At 31.7% G+C, this 23294-nt stretch overlaps 1 protein-coding gene across 1 annotated transcript; it reads left to right on the top strand.

Annotated features, from left to right (window-relative positions):
* The first annotated feature begins 1014 nt into the window (after positions 1 to 1014).
* Positions 1015 to 22852, top strand: LOC108911178 (homeobox protein slou). The gene is made up of 2 exons (XM_018716045.1): positions 1015 to 1558; positions 22347 to 22852. Exons 1-2 carry the CDS (start codon positions 1015 to 1017, stop codon positions 22850 to 22852), a joined length of 1050 nt encoding a protein of 349 aa, XP_018571561.1.
* Positions 22853 to 23294: the final 442 nt, after the last annotated feature.

The following is a 23294-nucleotide window of genomic DNA, read 5'->3' as shown; positions in this document are numbered from 1 at the left end:
AGCACAATTTGACAAAAGGCAAATAAATAGCTATAATATTTTATATTATTTATTTAAAATAATATTACTAATATTAATAGGTATTGTATTTAAAATAATTCATCAAATTAAAAAAATTCATCTTAAACTTCTATTTTTCCTAATTTTCCATATATTTCTAATTTTTCTCCGCACAATTTTTACATAAATTTTGGACTTTTGATAGAAACTCTTCGAAACCGACCCCCTGACGTGTCGGCTTTCCCCACGATCGCGGTTCTGCGGGCATTTCCATAGTCAAATTATGAATGTAGGGCAAATAAATTGCAATTTTACTCCAACTCTTTTTTTCAGTGTACTTAATACCTACCTTAATACAAATTTATGAGACGTACAATATTTTTTTTGCGCAGATATCTACCCCGTCACATTTACCGCCCGACTTAATTCGTGGCGTCGAAATGGTTATTAACCGGGCCATACATTTTAATACTTAATACTCCCTAAACAAGGCAAGGATCGGCGAGGTCCGCCGCGATAAGCATTATCCCGCTCCTCTTTCATAAAAACAAACAACGCCACAATTCCCTCTAATTAAACAGCTAGCCATAACATTTTCACCACTACTAAATTTAAATTGTTTCATCAACATACACTAAATAAGTGCCTTTGTTTCAAAATACACCCCATAATCATGGCCTGCTAATTTCCCAACTCGCTTCTTTTGTTATTACAAATCATATTCATAATTACAAAGCAAATAAAGCCGGTCTGCCCGTTTAAACCGGCCCCGCCCCCCGAAATTTTCAGCCCAATGCCACGGCAGCGTCTCGCCTCGACGCGCCAATCCACGCGCCCGCCCCCCCTCCAATCCGAGCCGTGATCCTTAGTTCGCCATTCTGCGTTGGATCATAAACGGATTCCGCCTGAATCGAATCTGGTTTAGTGTCTGAAAATCTCCCCATCCGATAGCAAGCGGCGGCTGAAACCGGCCCCTTAACTATGCCACAGTGACCGAGCGCAAAGCGGAAAATAATGACAATGCTAATGATGGAAAGGCTAATAACCAACACCACGCGCAAACCCCAAGAGCTGGCCCTCCCCGAGAAAGACCGTTCGCCGCAGTCCGAGCCCCAGATGTTCCTGCAGCCGAAGAGGATATCCGACGACTCGCGGGATGTGGAGATGTGCGACAAGTCCGACGAGGAGGACCTCAACGTGGACGTGGAGAGCGACGACACGCTGTGCCCCGTGGATCTGACCCGGAGACAAGACAAGTTCTTCGAGGGGTTCGTGCCCTCCTCGCACAAGACTGACTTCAGCAGTGATTTCAATAGTTTTAAGGAAGACGCCAAGCGGTCGGAGAGTGTTTGCAGTGACGTGAGTAGGTCGGAGAGCCCCAGAGACCCGAGCCCGTCGGTAGTGCCCCACCAGAATAGACGGTTGGCGTTCTCGGTGGAGAACATCCTGGACCCTAACAAGTTTACCGGTAGACAATCTGTTTATAGTGACGGGATCTGTTGTTGGAAGCCGCTGGACGGGGCGAGAGGGTCGCCGGATTACGAGGAGAGCGATACAGGTGGGTGCACTGATACGTATTTTAGGTGAGATAGGCCAATCATTATAGCTTTTTTTCGGAAAAAAAATATTATTAGAAGTTTCTCTGCGGAATATTGTTCAGAAACGTGTTATAAACAAAATATCAAAAAATCTACTCGAGACTAGTTGGGAAACTTTGTTAAAATATTGGTCAAAATTATGGGAAAGTAGTTTTTCGACTGGCGTAAAAAAACTGTTATTCATAGAGAAAAAAAGGTTTATACAAAAAAGGTAGGTATTAAATAAATCTGTAAAATAAGACAAGTCCGATTAAATTCCGATAATTTGTTTATGCGCAAGAGCTCAAAAATGGTCGAAATTGTCCGCTTTTTTCAATTGCTAATAATTAATGCAATTTTCATCGCAGACACTTGTAATTCAGGATTTTTGAAGCTTTTTGCACCCTTAATAAGTGGTAAAAATTTCAGCCCAAAAACTTCATTAGCTTGGCGTTGGCGGAATTTGTTATCTAAGAAGATGCTATTTTCAATTCATTTTTCCCAAGCTCACAGGCGTTGTAGGGTTTCGATCATTAGTTGTTTTTGTACCTAAATAGTTGTATTGACATATGCATTTACTGATAATTTAATTTTTCAAATTTAATTTGTTTAAAAATGACTGAAAAAATGTTAATATTTATTACATCGTTAAGCGCGCATGCTAAGCCTCGCCTTCCCCACTCGTTCGCTAGACCAAGTAATAGAACGCATCGCCGCTATCTTCTTTTTCGAAATTAAATAGTTGAATTCACCTTAATGTTAATGTAGGACATGAAAATATAGCTCTTAATGTATACTCTCTCCAAATTTCGGCTCTTAATATTAATAATTAAGGTCACTGCGATTAAATAAATAAAAAAAATTATCTCAGCTTCTAATCAACTTACAACAACGATTTTTTTTTAAATTCGAAGAAAACTAAAGTAAAGAGGTTACTATTTTATTTTATAATAATTACCTATCTTAACAATTTAATAAATATTAACATTTTTTCAGTCAATTTTAAACAAATTAAATTTGAAAAACTAAATTCTCAGTAAATGCCTATGTCAATACAACTATTTAGGTACAAAAACAACTAATGATCAAAACCCTACAACGCCTGTGAGCTTGGGAAAAATGAATTGAAAATAGCATCTTCTTAGATAACAAATTCCGCCAACGCCAAACCAATGAAGCTTTCGAGCTGAAATTTTTACCACTTATTAAGGGTGTAAAAAGCCTCAAAAATCCTGAATTACAAGTGTCTGCGATGAAAATTGCATTAATTATTAGCAATTGAAAAAAACGGCAATTTTCGACCATTTTTGAGCTCTTGTGCATAAACAAATTATCGGAATTTAATCGGACTTTTTTCATTTTATAGGCTTATTTAATACCTACCTTTTTTGTATAAACTTTTTTTCGCTATGAATAATAGCTTTTTTACGTGAGTCAAAAAACCACTTTTCCATAACTTTGACCACTGTTAAAACAAAGTTTCCCAACTAGCCTCGAGTTGATTTTTTGATATTTTATTTATAAAAGGTTTCCGAACAATATTCCGCAGAGAAACTTCTAATAGTATTTTTTTCCCGAAACAGGCTCTTTCATGTATATAATGACTGGTCTAAGAGAGGCATGGAGGCGACGAATCTTTTTTAGCTGCCAGCGCATCGTAATAGATATACCCATCATGACGCCGTATTTGAAATTTTATCGAGTCTAAACCAATGATTATAAATTCTAAAAGCACAGTCAGTGCAGTCTGTTAAAAGACTAGTTGTCGTTTCTGGATGTATACTTACTTTTCCAATCTTCTGGATGTGCTAGATTCAAGAAAGAGGCGATTGCTTTTGGCATTTTCGCGAAGGTATGGATTCCGTCGGTTGTTTCGTACATTTATTATTTCTATACGATGACAGGAAAATGTTGATGTTGATGACATACGAAATACATTTTTTTTATTCAACAAAAATAAAAAAATGATTCAAAACATCGATGTTTATGTCTAGGTATATACAATGTGTTCCCCGATGAGGTGCCACTTACTCTTATAAACTTTTTTATTGTTAATTTTTCGAGAAAAGTTATTCTTGATAAAAAGTTATGCTTATCTTGGGAAACCATGGGCAGTATATGTAATAAAATATACACGGTGTATTTTCCCTAAGTTGTGCCTTTAATTTTCGTTAATTTTTTTTGAATCTAGATTTTGAGACATTGTTGTTGAAAGTTGTTCATTTTAACATAGGTTTACATGGCGAAGATGGACGGTGCGGCTCTTTTTTTGCCCATAACTGAGAAAAAAATGTAGAAATTTTGAAACAAAACTTTTCCGCAGATAATACACAGTATTATCTTATTTTTGATGTAAAACTAATGTATGTTTTGAACATAGTACCTACAGCTGTATTAATTAGAAACAGAAACCAATAATTGCATTTCTGTCTTGAGGATTAATATGGCAACGTCGCAATCAGTTGACAGCAAGGAGGGAATACATTTGAAAGATTTGATAAAAACGAAATTGGTTTCAAACATATACATTTTCCCTAAATCCCATGTACATTGTTATCAACAATAAATTATCCACAACAGATGATTTTTTGTAATGCTTTTAAAAAACTAGATTAATCAAAAAAGACTAGGAAGCTGTGATATATTTATTGGAATAAAAAATACAGTTGATAAATCCTTTTAATATATTTAATGGTTTATAAAAACATCGTAATCATTACCCAGCAATATTTAGGGTTACATAAAGTTTTCTTTACTTGATTAATATAATTAGTAATACTTGAGATAAAAGCATTTGTACGGAATAACAAAGGAACATAAATATTTCTCAGCAAACTTTATATCTAAAAAATTAGTTATAGTTGCAAAACTTTTGTAACATTACTAAAATAGAGATTAAAAACACGAACAGTGAGTAATAATGTAATTTCTATCACAGAACCTTCAAAATTGCATCCAACATTTTCTTTGACCTGGACGGGAGATGGGCGCGAGTATCATTTCATTTCTTTAGAACTAAATTAACATAATTCTCGTTGTTTTACCAGTTCACATGATTTACGGATTTTAAATAAAGGATACAAATCTTCGCGAGGATAATACGATATATTTGCTATATATAATAATTGTAGTGTACATAGTTTACACACAATACATTTTTGAACGCGTACACATCTTTACCCGAATTTGACGCGTAATATCTCCAATGTCCGAGGTCTGTAGGTTCGCAGTGTGTACAACTGCTAGTCAATTATTAGCGCTGTTGTCACATCTATATAGTCTTTATGCGTTCATTAAATATAATTTAAAACTACTTAAATATGATATTTTTATGTTGTTAATTAGTCAATATGTATGCTATGTGCATATGAGTGGATTTCTTTGCTATATAGATAATGTTTATCGCAAATAATTTCAATAGAATTTAATTTTTTCAAATTGGCAGCGGGTTTTAGTCCCATAAGAAAAGTATAGGACCCCCCCTGCGCTCCTCACTTCCCTTGGACCTCGATATACCTCCTTAACAAAATTGTCCGAGAACTCAGGAAATGCTTAAATACGAGGTTTAGTCAGAAAAGAACAATAATCATATTTTGAAAATAAAAAGGCGCCGCAATTTTTAACCATCTTACATACCATATAATTACCATGGATATTTTCTTATCAATGTCAAAGCAAACATATTTATTTTTATTAACTGCCCACCGAATAATTTGTATTAATAATGAGAATCCTGCGGAGCAACGAATTTACTTATGAAATACTATGAAATCGATATGCAATACAAATTTTTAATGAAAAGTATCCAAATATAACTGTAACTCGTAGAGCAGTTCGCAAGCTAATTATAAAATTCGATACCACTAGTGACGTAAAGAATATTAAAAAGATAAAGCAAGAATACAATGATAACGATGCTGCTACTATTGTAGTTATGGACTCTGTCCAGAGGTGTCAGTCAGGAACAGGTCAGAAAACACAGATCTCATATTCAAGGAATTTTAGTATACAACAAAATCTATCCATTCAAACCAGTGTTTAATCATAAATTGCTTGATGGAGATAATGGTGGTCGTTTGGAGATTTGTTTAACAATGGGCGAGAAATTGATTGAATCTTTCATCGCAATATTTTATTTACTGAGGAATCAACATTTACAACTAATGACGTGTTTACTCTCAAACTAGTAGATAATGGCCTAAATGTAATCCAAATTTTCCCACGCAATTAATACCGTAGTAGGTTTGGACTATTATCCGGTCTTCACTGCTTTAAAATAATTTGGCTGACATTATTTTCACTGATTTTATTAAAATTTGGGTAATAGTTTATTGGTTGTCCTCCATTACAGCTTTTTACATTAATTATCGAAAATTATATGTAGAATGCTGAACCCGTGGTAAATAGATACTTTTACTGAAAATAAACGTAGATGTCGATTTTTACCTCTAGAATTTTCTAGAAAAAAAAATTATAATGATAAAAAATTATTCCACATTCTCGTTTATTCTAGAATTCTGAACTGATTTTAGTGTGTATCGTAGCGTTGTTGAGCCCCTTGTTACTTATTGTTACTTATATGTTTGGAGTTTTCAAAATATTTAAAAAGAATTTTGAATTTAGGTATACTTGCTCACGTGTCGCTAATTTTTATTCAGAGTGTCCGCAAATTTCGCTGATAACGTTTGACTGCACATTCACGACGATAAACGACGATCTACGAAAAAAAGTTAAATAAAAAATGTTTGGCTTTTGAGTTACAAGCTTTCAAAGTTGTCAAAAATAAAACTAATTTAATGAATAACTTCATAACCTTTTTACCGATCGCGTTAAAATTTGGTACATTTATTTGGACCATTATTGCATATTATTTCTTGAAGCTTTAGTCAAATCGATATACTGGGTGATAGTTTTCTTTGGTTACCTCTCCCTTTTAGCGGTCATAACTTTTACAGTGGTCGTATTTTTTTAAAGCGGGCGGAAACATTGAAATGGTCGTTTTATTTAAAAAAATATATTATTTTTTCTGCTAATTATTATTAGTCTATGATATTTTTCAATATTTACATTTCTGCTAGTGAAATAACCAACTGCAGTATTTTCAGTAATGTTTAGTGCTTTTTTTTACCTGAAACTGTTGTCTTCCTTTTCGAAGGTACCTACTTTGCTGTAGACTTTTACAGCAATAAATCTACTGTAGCTTCTTTCGCTATGTCTGATATATCCCCTTCAAAATCGCTCAAATCCATTTTTTTTTTTCAAAATTAAGCACAAGACAGTAAAAAAATAGCAACTTTAGTCACGGCGTATTGTTTATATTACCGTAACAAAGAAAAAAAATGCAAGAATCAAGAATCTAGTAAAGTTCGGATCTCAATTTGTAGAGTATGGGGGGCTATAAGTCAAAAACATATACCGCCAAATCAGTAGTACCACAAGGATCGAATTTAGGGCCGCTTTTATTTTTTTATGTTTATTAATGACATAACATCTGACATAATCTGTTAAAAATTATTATTTGCTGACAATCTGAAAATATTTAGTAGTGTTTGTTAGGTACTCAAAATTGTGTTTTACAAATTCACTAAACAATTTAAAATTACAATTATTATATATGTAATATTAATATTATTAGTAGGTTGGTTGGGCTTCCAAAACTTTAGGATTTGTTATTAGAAGTATGAGTGATTTTTCGAATGTTGCTTCACTGCAACTGTTATATGTGTCAATTAGAATACAGATCAATTATCTGGTACCATGTGTATATCAAAATTATATTTGTCATAGTGTCGGTGCAGCGGAAGTTCTTGAAGTTTATTTCCATAAAAAAAATAGTTTATATCTTGAGAGAGGCATAGACAATAAGATGTTACTTCAAACTTTCCAGTTAAGTCATTGTTGCTTAGAAGAAAACGTCCAGCAATTTTTTTATTTATTATTTAGTACACTATAGAATCGAATTTGCGTGAATTTTGGCACACCCGGTATTTGTATTTTATAGAGTGGCTCATATTAGTAAATTTAATTCCATTTACTTTAATTATTTACAATTTCAATTTGTAATTTTTTATAATTTCGTCTACTTAGTCAATTTTTAAATTTTCTCATCGATAATTTTTAATTAATTAATTTACAGTGCAAAAGAGTAAAATTGCATACCTAATTTACCTAAGTTTATGGCCTTAATTATAGATAATGTCATCCCCATGACAATATAAATATACGAGTAAAGAAATATCCAGTCCTCTTCGATCTTTTTCTGATCTCTCTTTTAAATCAAGTATAGACATTTTTTGGTAGCATATTGGGCAATCAATTCACTTAATTAGCTTGTGTCGGTTGCCACAAAATGTTTCACTGTTTTTGAAGAGCTTTGAAATTAGGTTGAAAAAAAAAACATGCCATTCGTTTGTATTCTATGTATTTTATTTTCATTTATTTTTTTCTGGTGTTTTAAAAATCCATACAATTACCTATAGATGTGGTTTATATTTATTTGAAACCATTTGTTTTATATATTTGCATATATTCGGTGCGATTTTCTTTCATAAATATATCAACAATCACAATAAAACTAAATTTAAATGTTTTTATTTAAGTTTTGATTGGATAAATTCACAGAAATGAATTTTATTTATTGCAAAAAGTTATAGTGAAATTAGAATAGCCTGTACGGGATATCCCTTATCCTATTTATTTTGAAATATTTACTTCGTCTATGTAGGTTGAAGTGTTTTCACTAGTGGCTAGATGGTTTATGAACTACTGAATCCTCCAAAGTAGTTAAATTATTTAAACAATCATTTCTAGTTCTACGGAAGCAATGTCCGATATATTCGTGAGTATCCTTCAATTTCAGAAACGCAGCAACTTGTTTTGGCATTTTCCCAAATGTATGATTTGCCAATAATTGGTTATATGCTTTACCATTTGAATATTTTAAAAAATCTATTACTATCTATATGTGTAAGTCTTGCTTGTTTTATATTTCCAATATACGTCTAAATAATCGCTTACAATAAATGATCCTATTTTTCTTTGTTTTTGCGGTTAGTAGAATGCTCAGTAACCTATTTCCCATATCTTCAATATCTCCAATTTTTATTTGAAGTAATTCATCACATCGACACGCCCCAGATATGGCAAAAATAATTGCCACCTAAAATATTACTTAGTAGTCAGTATTCTTCGTTTACAAAAATAATCTGTTTATAATTATCTTTGTACCTAGATACCTATCATATAATGGACGCCACTAGAAACTTTTTAAGTTGTTCAATTTCTAAAAACGCGTAGATTTTTAGCACGATATCTATCCGATTGTCGTTTTAAGAATGTTTTTAATTTTAGATAGATATGTATGTTAGATATTCATAGTAGCTCTGAGCAGCGCATATATTCACCATAATGAAGAAGATTGCATACTGCTTAATTCAGAAAAATATATCAATAGTAGGTACATTTTCTGAAAAAGACAATGTTATTTTCAGTCCAGTAATCAATAATTTTTTTATATGTTTGCTGATATTCTTCTATTTTTCTAATAATAAATTACACTCTATTTACTTTGCTAATTCAACAATTTCTTGGAATTCTCCCATCTCAAATAATAAATAGTTATTTTTGTAGATTTAAATAGGAACAATATGGCGAATACTGTGTACCCAAGTTATTTACTTAATAGGCGAGCGGTCCACCCTTAAAAAGATGCTTCTAAATGAAGGTAACCGACTAAATTTTTAAAACAAAAACGTACAGCATGAAATTTTTTTTTAGTTTATAAAGCGTATTTTTCTGATAATTTACATATTTTTTTATATATTTTTCGGCGTTGTCAGTCAATTGTTACATATAAAAAAGTTGTAAAAAATTTTACTCGCCGAATGGCTTTGAAAACAGGTTTTTTATTGTAAAATGAACCAAAATAAACACTTTTTGTTCCTTGACAAAATCAGAAATTCGAAAAATGCTTCGTTTCCGAGGTATTTACAATTTAATGTGAAAAAAGTGACGAAATCGACAAACTTTCTGAATATTTTCCTCAAAAACTACTGAACAGATTTTAATTCTAAAAAAAAGCATAATAATCGGCAGATCTTCTACTTTAAGATATATTTTCTTGGTATAGGTCAATTATTTTATTGAAGGTCTAAAGAGAGTAAAAAACAGTATTTTAAATCATTATTTAATCGGCTAATGCGGAAATAACCATAATTTTTCCTATATTTATAATAATTAAATATAATTTTTGCAATTATTTTCATGCTTTTTTTAATGCAAAAATTATTATTTATGATTAGAATTATATTACTATTAATGTTATTCAGTAACTTTTTTTATTTTTCGAGACCGAAATATGTTATATAAATATATAATAATTATCAGAAAAATACATTTTATAAAATTCATGCCTTTTTTTAGGGGTGAACCGCTCGCCTATAATAACTCTCGTCTTATAACAACCACAGACGACCTGATGAAATGAATTATGAAAGAAGTATCACATAATTTTAATAATATAAAATAAATAGTTTTGTTTGATATTATGATAAAATTAAAATTGACCGGCAAAAAAACTATGTGTTTAAGGAGGTATATTGGGTTTACTCAAATGCACAGATGTACCTGAAATTTATATAGCGTATTACCCAGTGCTCCCTCCGTGCGTCATATTTTTAAAATTTTTTTTTAATCTAGATTTTGAGATATTGTTGTTGAAAGTTGTTCACTTTAACATCGGCTTTTTTTGCCGATAACTGAGAAAAAAATTAAGAAATTGTGAAACAAAACTTTTCCGTAGATAGTACACAGTATTATCTTATTTTTGAAGTAAAACTAATGTAAGTTTTGAACATAGTACAGCTGTATTAGTTAGAAACAGAAACCAATAATTGCATTTCTGTCTGACTTGAGGATTAATGTGGCAACGTCGCAATCAGCTGTCAGCAAGAAGGGAATACATTTGAAAGACTTGATAAAAACGAAATTGATTTCAAACATATATATTTTTCCTAAAACCCATGTACATTGTTATCAACAATAAATTATCCACAATAGATGTTTTTTGTAATGTTTTTAAAAAACTAGATTAATTAAAAAAGACTAGGAAGCTGTGATATATTTATTGGAATAAAAAATACAGTTGATAAATCCTTTTAATATATTTAATGGTTTATAAAAACATCGTAATCATGGCCCAGCAATATTTAGGGTTACATAAAGTTTTCTTTACTTGATTAATATAATTAGTAATACTTGAGATAAAAGCATTTGTACGGAATAACAAAGGAACATAAATATTTCTCAGCAAACTTTATATCTAAAAAATTAGGTATAGTTGCAAAACTTTTGTAACATTACTCAAATAGAGATTAAGAACAGTGAGTAATAATGTAATTTCTATCACAGAACCTTCAAAATTGCATCCAACATTTTCTTTGACTTGGACGAGAGATGGGCGCGAGTGTCATTTCATTTCTTTAGAACTAAATTAACATAATTATTTTCTCGTTGTTTTACCAGTTCACATGATTTACGGATTTTAAATAAAGAATAAGAATCTTCGCGAGGATAATAAGATATATTTGCTATATATAATAATATTGTACATAGTTTACACACAATAGATTTTTGAACGCGCACGTATCTTTACCCGAATTTGACGCAAAATATCTCCGATGTCCGAGGTCTGTAGGTTCGCAGTGCGTACAACTGTTATGTTATGTTTTTTTGTGTAATCGTTTATTGTTTTTCCTGCCCTTTAATTGGATTTGTATCTGTCTGAGTAGCTGTACTTCAAATAAATAAATAAAAATAAATAAATTGCTAGTCAATTATTAGCGCTGTTGCCACATCAACATAGTCTTTATGCGTGCATTAAATATAATTTAAAACTACCTAAATATGATATTTTTATGTTGTTAATTAGTCAATATGTATGCTATGTGCCCTCCTTAACTTGGCAATAAAGTAGATTTAATGGTTTGACTGCTTTAATAGACTCGGCTGCGCCTCGTCTATTAAATACCAGCCGCGGCACGATATCTTGTACTTTACTGCCTTATTAACCAAATAACTATTTTCTTACAAAATAAGTAGGTAAGTTATTACTTATTTATTGTGCTTGTCCCTAACTGTCAAACTTTTACATAAAATTTCTATGAGTGCGACTGACCCACGCAGATATCCTAGAATTTAGGAAGCAACGCGTAGACGGAGCTTATTCCGCAGGCAGCAGGAAGCGAGATGCGTCTGTTGTTGCCGATTAAATCAGCAAATCCGGGGCTCAGTATGATTAAGCGGCGGTAATTCGAGAACATCACGGGAGCTTGTGAAATCAATACGTAACAAGCGACAAACGTGTTAACCGCATTCATTTGCCTGCTCACCGCTAAAACAATGCACTGCGGTGGCGCTACTGTCAACTATCACGCCGCCCACGCTTTACCGGGATTAACAGTCGCCGGATTTATGATACCGCCACAATTAAATTGATTATGGGGCCGTATAAAAGTGCCGGGTTTTATTTTTGACTAATCTAATGGCGTTTTCGTTGTAGCGGCATCGCACGGACGCAAAGAAAGACACGAACGCGACCTACTCGATTTATGGTTGTGTTACAATATCGTTTAATTCTTTGCGGTTTCAAAGAGTGAGTTGGTGCAGAGACACAATGAGATGACGTGATTACATGTTTAACTTGTACGCTACAATTACATTTAGTACCCGCCCCAATAAATATATTTTGCTTTCTGGGAATTTGCGAGCCATATAAATTATACTTTGTATTATCCGAGATTATCCCAAATAAATGTATTTAGCAAATGAGATTAGAATAAGCAGGCTGTAAACATAAATTAGTTGTTGTTTTTTAGGGTACATAAGCACAAACCGAGTAGGCAATGACCCGGATAAGTGTTAATTAGGATAGGGTAATAAAAGTAGGTACCTGGGGACAAGGATAAAACCGGAAGCATTTCGAGGCACGAACCAGAAGTCTTGAAGCCTAGTTGCTGCTCGGTTGTGTCTCGTGTTACCAGCGAAATTAGTAGAATAAAGATTTCCATGCTACTTAGAGTTTTTCTCCTCACTTGAAGACCAAACCACTATAAACTTTTGCATTTTCGACGATTTTAAACACTGCTACTTACGTATTATTAGTTACTCGTGTTTTTCTTGAAAATGACAAAGTCCAACCAACCATAATACACGACAATAGGTTTAATTTACAATCACTGGAATTTAGTATATTTAGGATTCAATAAAATAGTGCGTAATGAAATAGATCCAGTCTGTTATCCAATTGAAATTTTCTTATACCTAAAAGTATTAGTCGTAATCCACTTACTTTATTTTGCTCATTCGCAAGAAAAAATAAGTATATTTAATAGTATATTAATACATGTTCTTTTCTCCGCTCTATTGTTGTAAAAAATATTAGTTGTTGATTCCCTATATGTATACAGGGTGATTCGGTGTCTCAAACTCGATAATATGGGCCTACTGTGGGGATAAAAAAAAATAAATAAAATTTGGGGCACATGGTGTTAAATGGGATGAAGTAAGCTTCATTTTCAATCGAAAGTATTATCTTTGGGATTTGACTATCTTTGGGAAACGACTAAAAATAAATAATATTTTATTATAACAGCTATAGACTACAAGCCCATCGGAAATTTTCAAGGGGTCATTTGACACAGTATGAATTTATAAACAATTACTTGCTTTTTAGAATTGAGTTTTATTTTTTTTCGATACGATCATTAATTCCTGTACGACAACCACTTTTTTGATAAAATATAACCAAAAACTATCGTACTAAATCATGGCCGGTTATAATTAATGGTACAAATTAAAAATTCGAATTTAAAAACAAATAAATACATTCTGAAAATTTACAATATTTTGAAAATTTCTTGTTATAATCTAAAAATGTTATATTCAAAATATTATGGCTGTAATTGACTTTTCATAAGTAAAAAAATAATAAAAAAAAACAATGCCGTACATTTTTTAACTAGTGGATTTTACATAGCTGATAATATTTTTCATTAAATTTTGACTACATTTTTAGTACATTAATAACTATATGGTATTTACAAATTTTCATCAGAAATATAACATAAAGAATGAAAATTGCAATGCCGTACATATTCGTTGAAACAATTCTCCGAAACTGTATTAGTCCAAAGTGAAATTTATCCTAATTTCAAGAGAAATTTAATTAATACCGTAGAAATTATGATGGCAGTGTCTTTAAGTTAAAAAAAAAATTGTGTATAGAAAATCGAGAAAATATTTGAGAAATTTAGAAATTTAATGACGTGTAAAAAAGTATTATTTTTAAATACATATATTAATAAACAATTAATTTTAACTCAATATTCATGAGAATTCCTATATAAATATTTACATTTAAAACAGTGATATTAATATATATGTTTTGAAGTAACAGTACCCCCACATTTACATATTTACAACTTCTGTTACAATTGTTCGAACAATTTATTTTTGCAAAAATTGTGAAATAATTTAAGTGCATTTGTACAAAAATAGCTTTAAGATGGTCGGTGATAAACATTAATAAAACCACCACATAAAAATTTACACGCCGAGAAGAAAAAAAGAGACATAGAAAGAAGGTGTTTCGATAGCCAGCTAGAATCTTGAAGTGGTAATTTTAATTTTAAAATAAAAATAATTCCAAATTTTTTAAAAAATATTCGAATGCAGATTTTTTTTATTGATTTTTTAATAATAATTTTTTGGATTTTGAAAAAATTTTACTTATGTACTTGTGAAAAAAATATTAATAAATAAGCTTTTCAAATTTACAAAAATTAGGAATTTTTATATCGAACTATGGTTTTTTAACGGCATATCACTTAAAAATTATTTTACATCTTAAATAATGTTTTAGCAACAATGCCAACCATTTTTCAATGATCGGAAATAGGGTTTCTGATTTCTCGGCCTACTTTTTTTTCCCGGGTCTCGAGAATTCTCGACTAGGAATTCCCGGGAATTCTCGAATTCTCGAGAAATTTCTAAAACTTAAAAAAGTCATAATTTTGGTATTGCAATGCGAAATATAAACATGCTATTATACTTCACAATCATCATTAACATTTATTATTTATTCAGTAGTTTTATTAATTACTTATGTTTCTACTTCTACTAACAAAACTAAATTAAACTTTGAGTTTCTTCTTAAAAACCTTTAACTTGTTTTTTTACTAAACACTTTCAATATACTTATGTTTATTTCAATGTTTTTTAATCGTAGTTTTCTTCCAATAATAATTATTAATAATCATTAATCATGCAGTCCTTTAATTAAATAAATAGTAAATAAGGAATTTAACCGAAGAAATCTTAAAAAAACAAGCTTTAATTTAAAGATATAGAAGCGTTCTTCCTATTAATTTATCACTTATAATCACAATCTTTTAATTAACAAAACAAAAATAAAATAATCAACTAAAGGAACAGGAACTAAATATTTTCGTAATCAACGTCAACATTAGGTATCTGCTTATAATAAAATTTCTACACAGACTTATAACTAGGTACAGGGTGATTCACTATATCTTGACCCCCCTTTAACTTTTTTGTTTTAAGAGTTATAAAAAAATGTGAAATACAAAAGTTGCACGATTTTTTATGAAATTTTCCATAGTTTATTTTAATTTCTAATATTTCAATTTTCTACTTCTGTGTAACCCATTTTAATTAAATACTAATACAAACTGTCAAACAATAACAATGTTATCATGGCATTATTACCTGTCATTGTCACGACCTACCATATATAAGATTGTCCATGAGTAATTGGCCTCACACGGTCTAATTAGTGGGATTTACTTAAAATACCTATACGCATTTTGGACTATATCAATGTCCGATATGTCAAAATATATTACAACTAAATCTAAATCCTTACGTAATTGGAAAAAAGGCAAAAATGCCTGAGAGAGGTCTAACAATTACAAGATGTCTTATTTTCTTAATAAAAAAAAACATTTCGATTTTTAATATTATCTCGCTTATTATTAGAGATAGACCCAACAAACCTTATATGACTATGCTCGACAAGGAACGAAAATATACAGGGTGTTCCAAAGGGTGTTAACAAAGTTAACATCCGCGGCCATTTTGTCTGAACTTCATTTGTTTTTCTACTATCATTTTTGAAAACTTTATAAAAAATCGTGCAACTTTGGTATTTCACATTTTTTTATAACTCTTAAAACAAAAAAGTTAAAGAGGGGTCAAAATATAGTTAATCACCCTGTACATTAAAAAATAAGAATCATTAAAGTAAACTAAAGCCTTAAAAATTTAAAATAAATAAATCATAAGCTGGTAGAGAAACCACTTTAACCGCTCAGTTATTTGTCGAGAAACGAATTAAACGCATGAACGAAACGAACTCCAGTAAAGAACTTAAGACGCGCGTGATTTTTAAATTCCTCGATTTCTCGACACTTTTTTCTGGTCTCGAGCCAGATTTCCCGGGAATTCTCGCTTCGAGAAATCTCGACCAGAAACCCTAATCGGAAACCATAAGGGTCAGAATATAGGGGTTTGCATCCGAGATTTCTCACTCCTGTATCGACAAATATGTACGGCATTAACAAAAAGTTATTTAACTCCTTTAAATATTATACAAAAAAGATTTTTGAAAGTAATACTTTCCAAAGATACGAAATTTCCGTCGGACGCTCTATATATAGAAGCGAAAGTCTTTGATGTAAGACAATTATATTTTTATAACTTAAATGTTAAATATAATGGAATTAAATCTGTAGACAGTTTACCAACACATAAATATGTCACTAGACAGAAAGATAAATATAATATTCCTTTTAGGGCAAAAACAATTGGGCAGAGATCATTTGCCTTTATGGCTCCAAAGGTATATAATACTGTTCCGAAACTAATTCAAAATATAAGGAATATTCATTCTTTTAAAAGAAACTTGAAAACCTATATGTTATCGAGTCCCAGAAAAATATTTGATGACCTCTTTGATTAAAAAAAATAATAATAATTACCTAATTAAATTAAGGTGTCGTTTGTTTGTGTAATTAGATTTATCATTGAATTATAACTGTTCATATGGATAGATGTACATTTTTAACTTCAATATTTTTTTGAAATTATCAAAATGTTGATGTATGTGTAGTTTGGGATTTTTTGTGTTATATTTTGTTATATTTTATTGTGTTAAATGTAATTTATGTGCTCGAAACAAGTGTTAATTCACTTTTCGAATAACCTTTATTTACCTACGATAGTTCTTAATTCCACTTTTAAGTGTATACATAAGCTTTTATTTGTTTTTATATTCGTTTACTTGTATATACGCACCTTTACATGGTTGTAAATAAGTAGAATAAATAAATATTATTATTATTAAAATATTATTATTATTATTTATTACTGAAAAATATTTCTATATGATATTGTAAGTCGTATTATAGAAAAGCCATACGGTAGTAAATAATTTGTATTACGGAGAAAATAGTAGTAAAAACAAAATCAATTCTTGCAAGTAATACTTTTTGTACGGTATTTTGTTTTTGTTGATTATTGTTGTCAGTATTAACAAAATATATTAATGCCGTACAAAAATTTTTCACCGTGAAATTCTACTTTTCAGAGGGAAATTAATTTTCCTATAGTAAGCACGTTTCATAAAAAATTTACGGCATGGCCAAAAATGTCATTATTTTATAAAATAGAATTAAAATGAGTGAATTTGATGTTGGTTGAAATCACCCCCCATACCTACTTTATAGAGGGTTGCACCCTGTATCAGCAAGTACGTATGGCGTCGCTTGAAAATGTATCTATGTATCGATCCGAAACTTGCAGTATAAATAAATACAGTATTGTTAAAAAATGTGTCGCCGAAAACCAACACCCACCCCCTTCTTGTTGGACAAGTTTAGCTAACCTGTGTACTCACCTGTACCAACAAGAATTGACGGTATTGTTATATGTTGTAGTATTGATTTATAAGTAATTCATGATGGATCAACTATTTTATATTGACAAATTCAACTGCTTTTGCCGTTATTGTTATTATTAATCAATAAAATTAATTTGTGGTTTTCATTAATAAAATAACAAATGTTGTTTTACTTCACCGTAGCACCAATGCTTCGCCATAACACAAATGTTGTCTTACTTCACCATAAATTAAAACGAGTTGTTGTACACGTAAGCCATTTTTGGCACTTGAAAAACTAGTGTAAACACTATCGTTAATACTAAAATCGGATTTCAGTATTCGGAATCGCCTGGAGCTACGTGAGGAGAAAGCGCATTGCGTACAGCGCACAACGCAAATGACGCTAGAGGCTACAGTTTTTTATAACGCATCAATTCGCATATTCTTTTGGATAAGTTGTGAATCACCCTGTATATTCTTGTAACATTCAAATAAATTGTCCGTTATTAAATTATTTGTGTAAAGAAGTTTAGAAAACCAAGTATTATAGGCTTTTATATTTCTTATTTTATTAAATTAACGATAATAATAATAACGATAATTTTATCAGTATTTTGTCCTGTAATTAGATGTAGATCTCTTGGGTAATAAATACTATTATTAGCATTACTATTTATAATAAAAAAGGGAAAGGAAGGCAACTTATTGCCTTCAAAGCATTCCCGAACAGCGCGAGGACAATAATTCCCGCAAAATAAAGACCGCAGACGATTGCGGGGAGAACGTCTCCCCAACTTTCGTGCGCAGGCAAGTCGCAAAGTCAAACAGTCGGAAACAATTACAAATAAACGTACAACTTACTTCGGAAGCCGGGAACGAGATCGCGAATTCGGAACACCTCAGCTACATAAATACCCAGACAACTTCGGGGTGCCTTAAACTCGGTGCCGAGGAGTCCGCAGCAATGCCGCGGCCCCGCTCTTACGCCGACTACGACGGAAACAATGCGATCCGAGAGAATAACGGAAGCGAGACATGTAATTAACAGCCTCAGCGTAATTGCCTCAGGACTCGTTAGCAAGCCGTGAACTTTGTAATTAATCCTTTGGTTTTGCTGCTCTCCTCTAAGCAGATGTATTAATTATGGAAGGAACGCTCGCTTGCCTTGCCATTACCTGCTCTTCTCTCCATGGTTCCCGTTCCACCTTTACTTTATTAAAATATTTAAGCGCTCAGATGGTTTTCTAATTGGGATGTATTGTTCTTCAGTTTGCTGCAGGGATTGCTGTATTAATATTAGAGTTATTCTCTCTCTTATTCCCTGTTATTATGGTTCGCTTTTTGCTTCTTTTTTGAGGTTCAAAGCTCTTCTGTATTAAACGAGGACTGTTTACAACTCGACCGAAAAGATGAAGCAATGTAATTAATTTATTTGCTAGAATATACAGGGTGGGCCACCACACTGAAAAAAAAGTATTTGGAACAATGAGCAAATAGTTTAAATGGAATTATTTAACGTAAATGTCATTTTATTCTATTCAAATGTATATACTTTCGTCAAACTATGAGAAATATTTGCTGTAATCTATAATTTTTCCTAGAATTCATATTATTTATAAATATACATAATTTAATTCAAATCTTTTATAGTTTTGAAATTTATTATCCCGCTACAATATCTCTTACAGTTCGTAATAAACTGCAAACATATTTGTTTCAAAACTACCAGTTCGTTAAAATATATATTATGTATTTAAAATTTAGCATTAATGTAAGAATTATTCAAGACAAATGTAGCCTATTATAATCTAACTTATGTTTTCTTGAAAGAAAATTGTAGCAGGTCACAGAATGGCATAGGTGGGAAGTTGCACGTTAGCTGGAGCCACTTACGCTCTGTGTATACTCATCTTCTTGTGAGTAACGACACTAAAGCAGTTGGATAGTTCTAACAACATATTGATGAGGACCATCAATATGTCCTGGTTGGTTAAACTTACGACTTACAAATGATCCTAGCTGTTGTACTGAGTTTGAAATAAAATATTTGTTATTACTGGGAAATATGTATACACAAATATATTCTTAAAATAAGTATATACAAACATTTGACCAAAACTATTCAATTTTGTATTAAACAAACGATACATTAATATACAATACAAAACAGGTTTCTAATGTTTCTATAAAATCTGTGTAGATCGTAAAATTAAGAATAGATTTCGTTTAACCGTAAGTATCAAATATTTATTTTAAACGCTGCCTATTTTTAAAGTAAGAAATTATATTTCTGGGTAGAAAATTAAAGTATTTAAATAAATAAATAATTAATGCTGCATTTTTTAAAGTAAGAAATTATATTTATGGGTAGAAATTGAAAGTATTTAAATAAATAAATAATTTTCTTCAAAGAACATATTTTTTGCGTATAATATATAAAAGTGCGATACCTTAAAATCAAATGTTGTATATTTGAAGCAAGAAAATTTTTTTTTTGGTGTGTGTGTGTGTACACAAGTTTGTGCTCTCTCTATTCAAAAATAACATTAAAAATGAATTTTAAAGTTAGTGAGAATTCACATACGGTCTGTTTGATTATAAAGGCCCCTCGGTTACCCATTTTTGAACATTCTGTAAAGTATATATACAGAGTGTCCCAGAATGTATGAGCAATCTTTCGGATTTATACAAGGGACGTTCAAATAACATGACAAGAATTTTCCTTAGGAGAGAGAATGTATGAGCAATTTTTCGGATTTATAAGGGACGTTAAAATAACATGACAAGTCCATATAAGAATTTTCCCTAGGAGACACAGACCCCTAAAGGACGCCCCTGAAAAACGTTTTTTTTTTAATAACTTTTAAAATACTTTCTGTGATTTAATTATTTTTAATACGTTGGACAACAGATANTCAACTACATTTTAAAATATGTAGATTAATAATAAAGAGGCGAAATGTGATATTACACTATAAATAAATTAACATTCAAATAAGATTTATTACAAAACTATGAACTTATTATTAGTTACTTTTCACAATATATATGCTATGCAATATCCAAAACTAGGATTAGTTCTTGGCAAACGATATTTATTTAGTCCAAATAAATCATTTTTTCAGTGTAATCAAACTTATGTTTTCTTGAAAGAAAATTGTAGCAGGTCACAGAATGGCATAGGTGGGAAGTTGCACGTTAGCTGGAGCCACTTACGCTCTGTGTATACTCATCTTCTTGTGAGTAACGACACTAAAGCAGTTGGATAGTTCTAACGACATATTGATGAGGACCATCAATATGTCCTGGTTGGTTAAACTTACGACTTACAAATGATCCTAGCTGTTGTACTGAGTTTGAAATAAAATATTTGTTATTACTGGGAAATATGTATACACAAATATATTCTTAAAATAAGTATATACAAACATTTGACCAAAACTATTCAATTTTGTATTAAACAAACGATACACTAATAAACAATATAAAACATGTTCCTACGAAAACTATGTAGATCATAAAATTAAGAATAGAATTCGTTTAACCGTAAGTATGAAATATTTAAAAATAAATAATTTTCTTGAAAGAAGAAAATATTTTCTTGCGTATATATTGGGCGTTCCTGGGCGCAAATGCGGCCTGCGTAATAATAATATGCCGCCTCCTCTCCCGCACAAGTCTCCGACTTCTGGGCTAATTCTCGTAATTAGAATGAGGAGTAGAGATGAGCAAGACTCCATAGTCTGTTTTGCTCCATCGCCCTTCAGAGTTCCGTAAATCGCCGAATACCTTCAGAAAATCGCTAAAAATCTTAAGTAAAATGGAAAAATTTAAGAAGTGACGAGATCTTGACATGCGACACATTTTTTCGACGTAATTTTCTATCCTGAATCCCATTCCGATGTCAGAATAACTGCATAACCGTCTAGTCTTCAAAAAATCGCTGAAGATTGAAAAGTGACGAGATCTTGACATGCGGCATATGGTTTCCCGTGCATTTTTGTTTCCTGAACACGAATCCATAAACCGTTTTGCTCCATCACCATTCAGTTTTCCGTAAATCGCTGAATACTTTCAGAAAATCGTTAAAAATCTCTAAAAATTACGTCGAAAAACATATGTCACGTATTAAGATCTCGTCACTTTCTAAATTTCTCCATTTTACTGAAGATTTTTTTACCAAAATTAGAATGCCCTTGGAGCAATTAAAATATTTTAAAAAAATTATCTAAAAACTTGATTATTTTGCCTTTTTAATTTTTAATTTACAGTATATTGTGCAAAATTCAATTCTAAAACTTTTTTCCTCTTCAATATTCTTCCAAAATGCATAGGTTCTAAGATATAAGTAAAAAACTCGAATAAAATAGGTATTCTTTAAAATTAAAAAACATCCAAGTGGTGGGATATTTCGGCAGATCCGCCCTGATCTATATGTAATATAAGCGTACAGCATATAATTTCCACAGATTTTCTTAAAGGGTCGCTAAAATCGTAACCTCGCAGAGGTTTTTAATAGACCTCTTAGAAAATTTATTACATTCGTACGTAAATTTATACAGTGTAGGAAAGTACCGATGGTCTATCAGAAGTTACGTGAGAGCGATAAAGTAAGCCATAGAAATCCATGTGATAGACAAGGATGGCTATAATGAAGGCGTCTAATAGTCAACGCCCATTTCGCCCTTCCACAAATAAGAAGTGGATCTTATCGCTCTCACGTAACTTCTGATAGACCATCGGTACTTTCCTAGACTGTATAGTACCAACTAATTTGGACCAGTTCTGACCAGCGCCTTTTTCATTTTCAGGGAAAGAGCACCAGTCCGACGACGAGGATGACATGCAGAGCGACATCAGCGAGGACCTGAAAGACCCCTCCAAGAAGAAGAAAAGCGACTCCAAGTCCCAAAGCGCGGGAAAACCCAGAAGGGCACGAACGGCGTTCACCTACGAGCAACTAGTGGCTTTGGAGAACAAATTCAAAACCACCAGGTACCTAAGTGTGTGCGAAAGACTCAATCTAGCTTTAAGTTTAAGTCTCACCGAGACCCAGGTGAAGATATGGTTCCAAAATAGACGGACGAAGTGGAAGAAGCAGAACCCAGGCATGGACGTCAACTCGCCTACGGTGCCGCCGCCTAGCGTAGGGTCTGGGGGGAGTTTTCCTGGGTTCCCCGGGCACCACACGCATTCTGGTTTGCTGTATTCCCACCATGTTCCGTACGGGGGAGTTTACCCCCTTCAGGCTACGAGTTCTGGTAGTTATACGCCGTATTTTCACTTGGCCAATCATGGGCATAATTTGGGGTCTTGAAAATTGTCCTGAGGCGATTTCGTTTTTCAGAGCGGGTGTTTGGATTTTTGTTAAAAACCGCGGAAAAAAGTCGACGTAAATATTATCTTCCTTTCCATATGATTGTGTTTATGTATTTGGAATATTTTTCCACTAAAGAAAGGATCAAATAGTACATTTCCAAAGGGACATTTAGTTATTATTGACATAATTTATTTTGTCTACAACTGTGCGGTAAGTTATATGCACTATTTTAGGTGTTGTAAGTAATATACATTACCACAAGACGTGCGGTAATAGGCAATGTCATGTGGAAAGTAAAAAATTAATTAAATAATGCCAAAAAACTAAATTAATTGTATCCAATTGTACGAAACATAAATCTGAGAAAAATATCTTATTTCATAAGGAAGAACGTATCTTTCTATTAAAACAGATTGTCTAAGAAATTTTTTCCAATATT

This window comes from Anoplophora glabripennis, unplaced genomic scaffold (assembly GCF_000390285.2).
Source record: "Anoplophora glabripennis isolate ALB-LARVAE unplaced genomic scaffold, Agla_2.0 scaffold749, whole genome shotgun sequence".
In the NCBI taxonomy this organism is placed as follows: domain Eukaryota; kingdom Metazoa; phylum Arthropoda; class Insecta; order Coleoptera; family Cerambycidae; genus Anoplophora; species Anoplophora glabripennis.
The sequence above is the reverse complement of the archived record's forward strand: the minus strand, read 5'-3'. Positions and strand labels throughout refer to the sequence as shown.

Coding starts and splice junctions, on each gene's coding strand:
- LOC108911178 (XM_018716045.1), top strand. CDS start 1,015: ATGACAATGCTAATGATGGAAAGGCTAATAACCAACACCACGCGCAAA. Junction 1,559..22,346: donor TTACGAGGAGAGCGATACAG/GTGGGTGCACTG, acceptor TTTCATTTTCAG/GGAAAGAGCACCAGTCCGAC.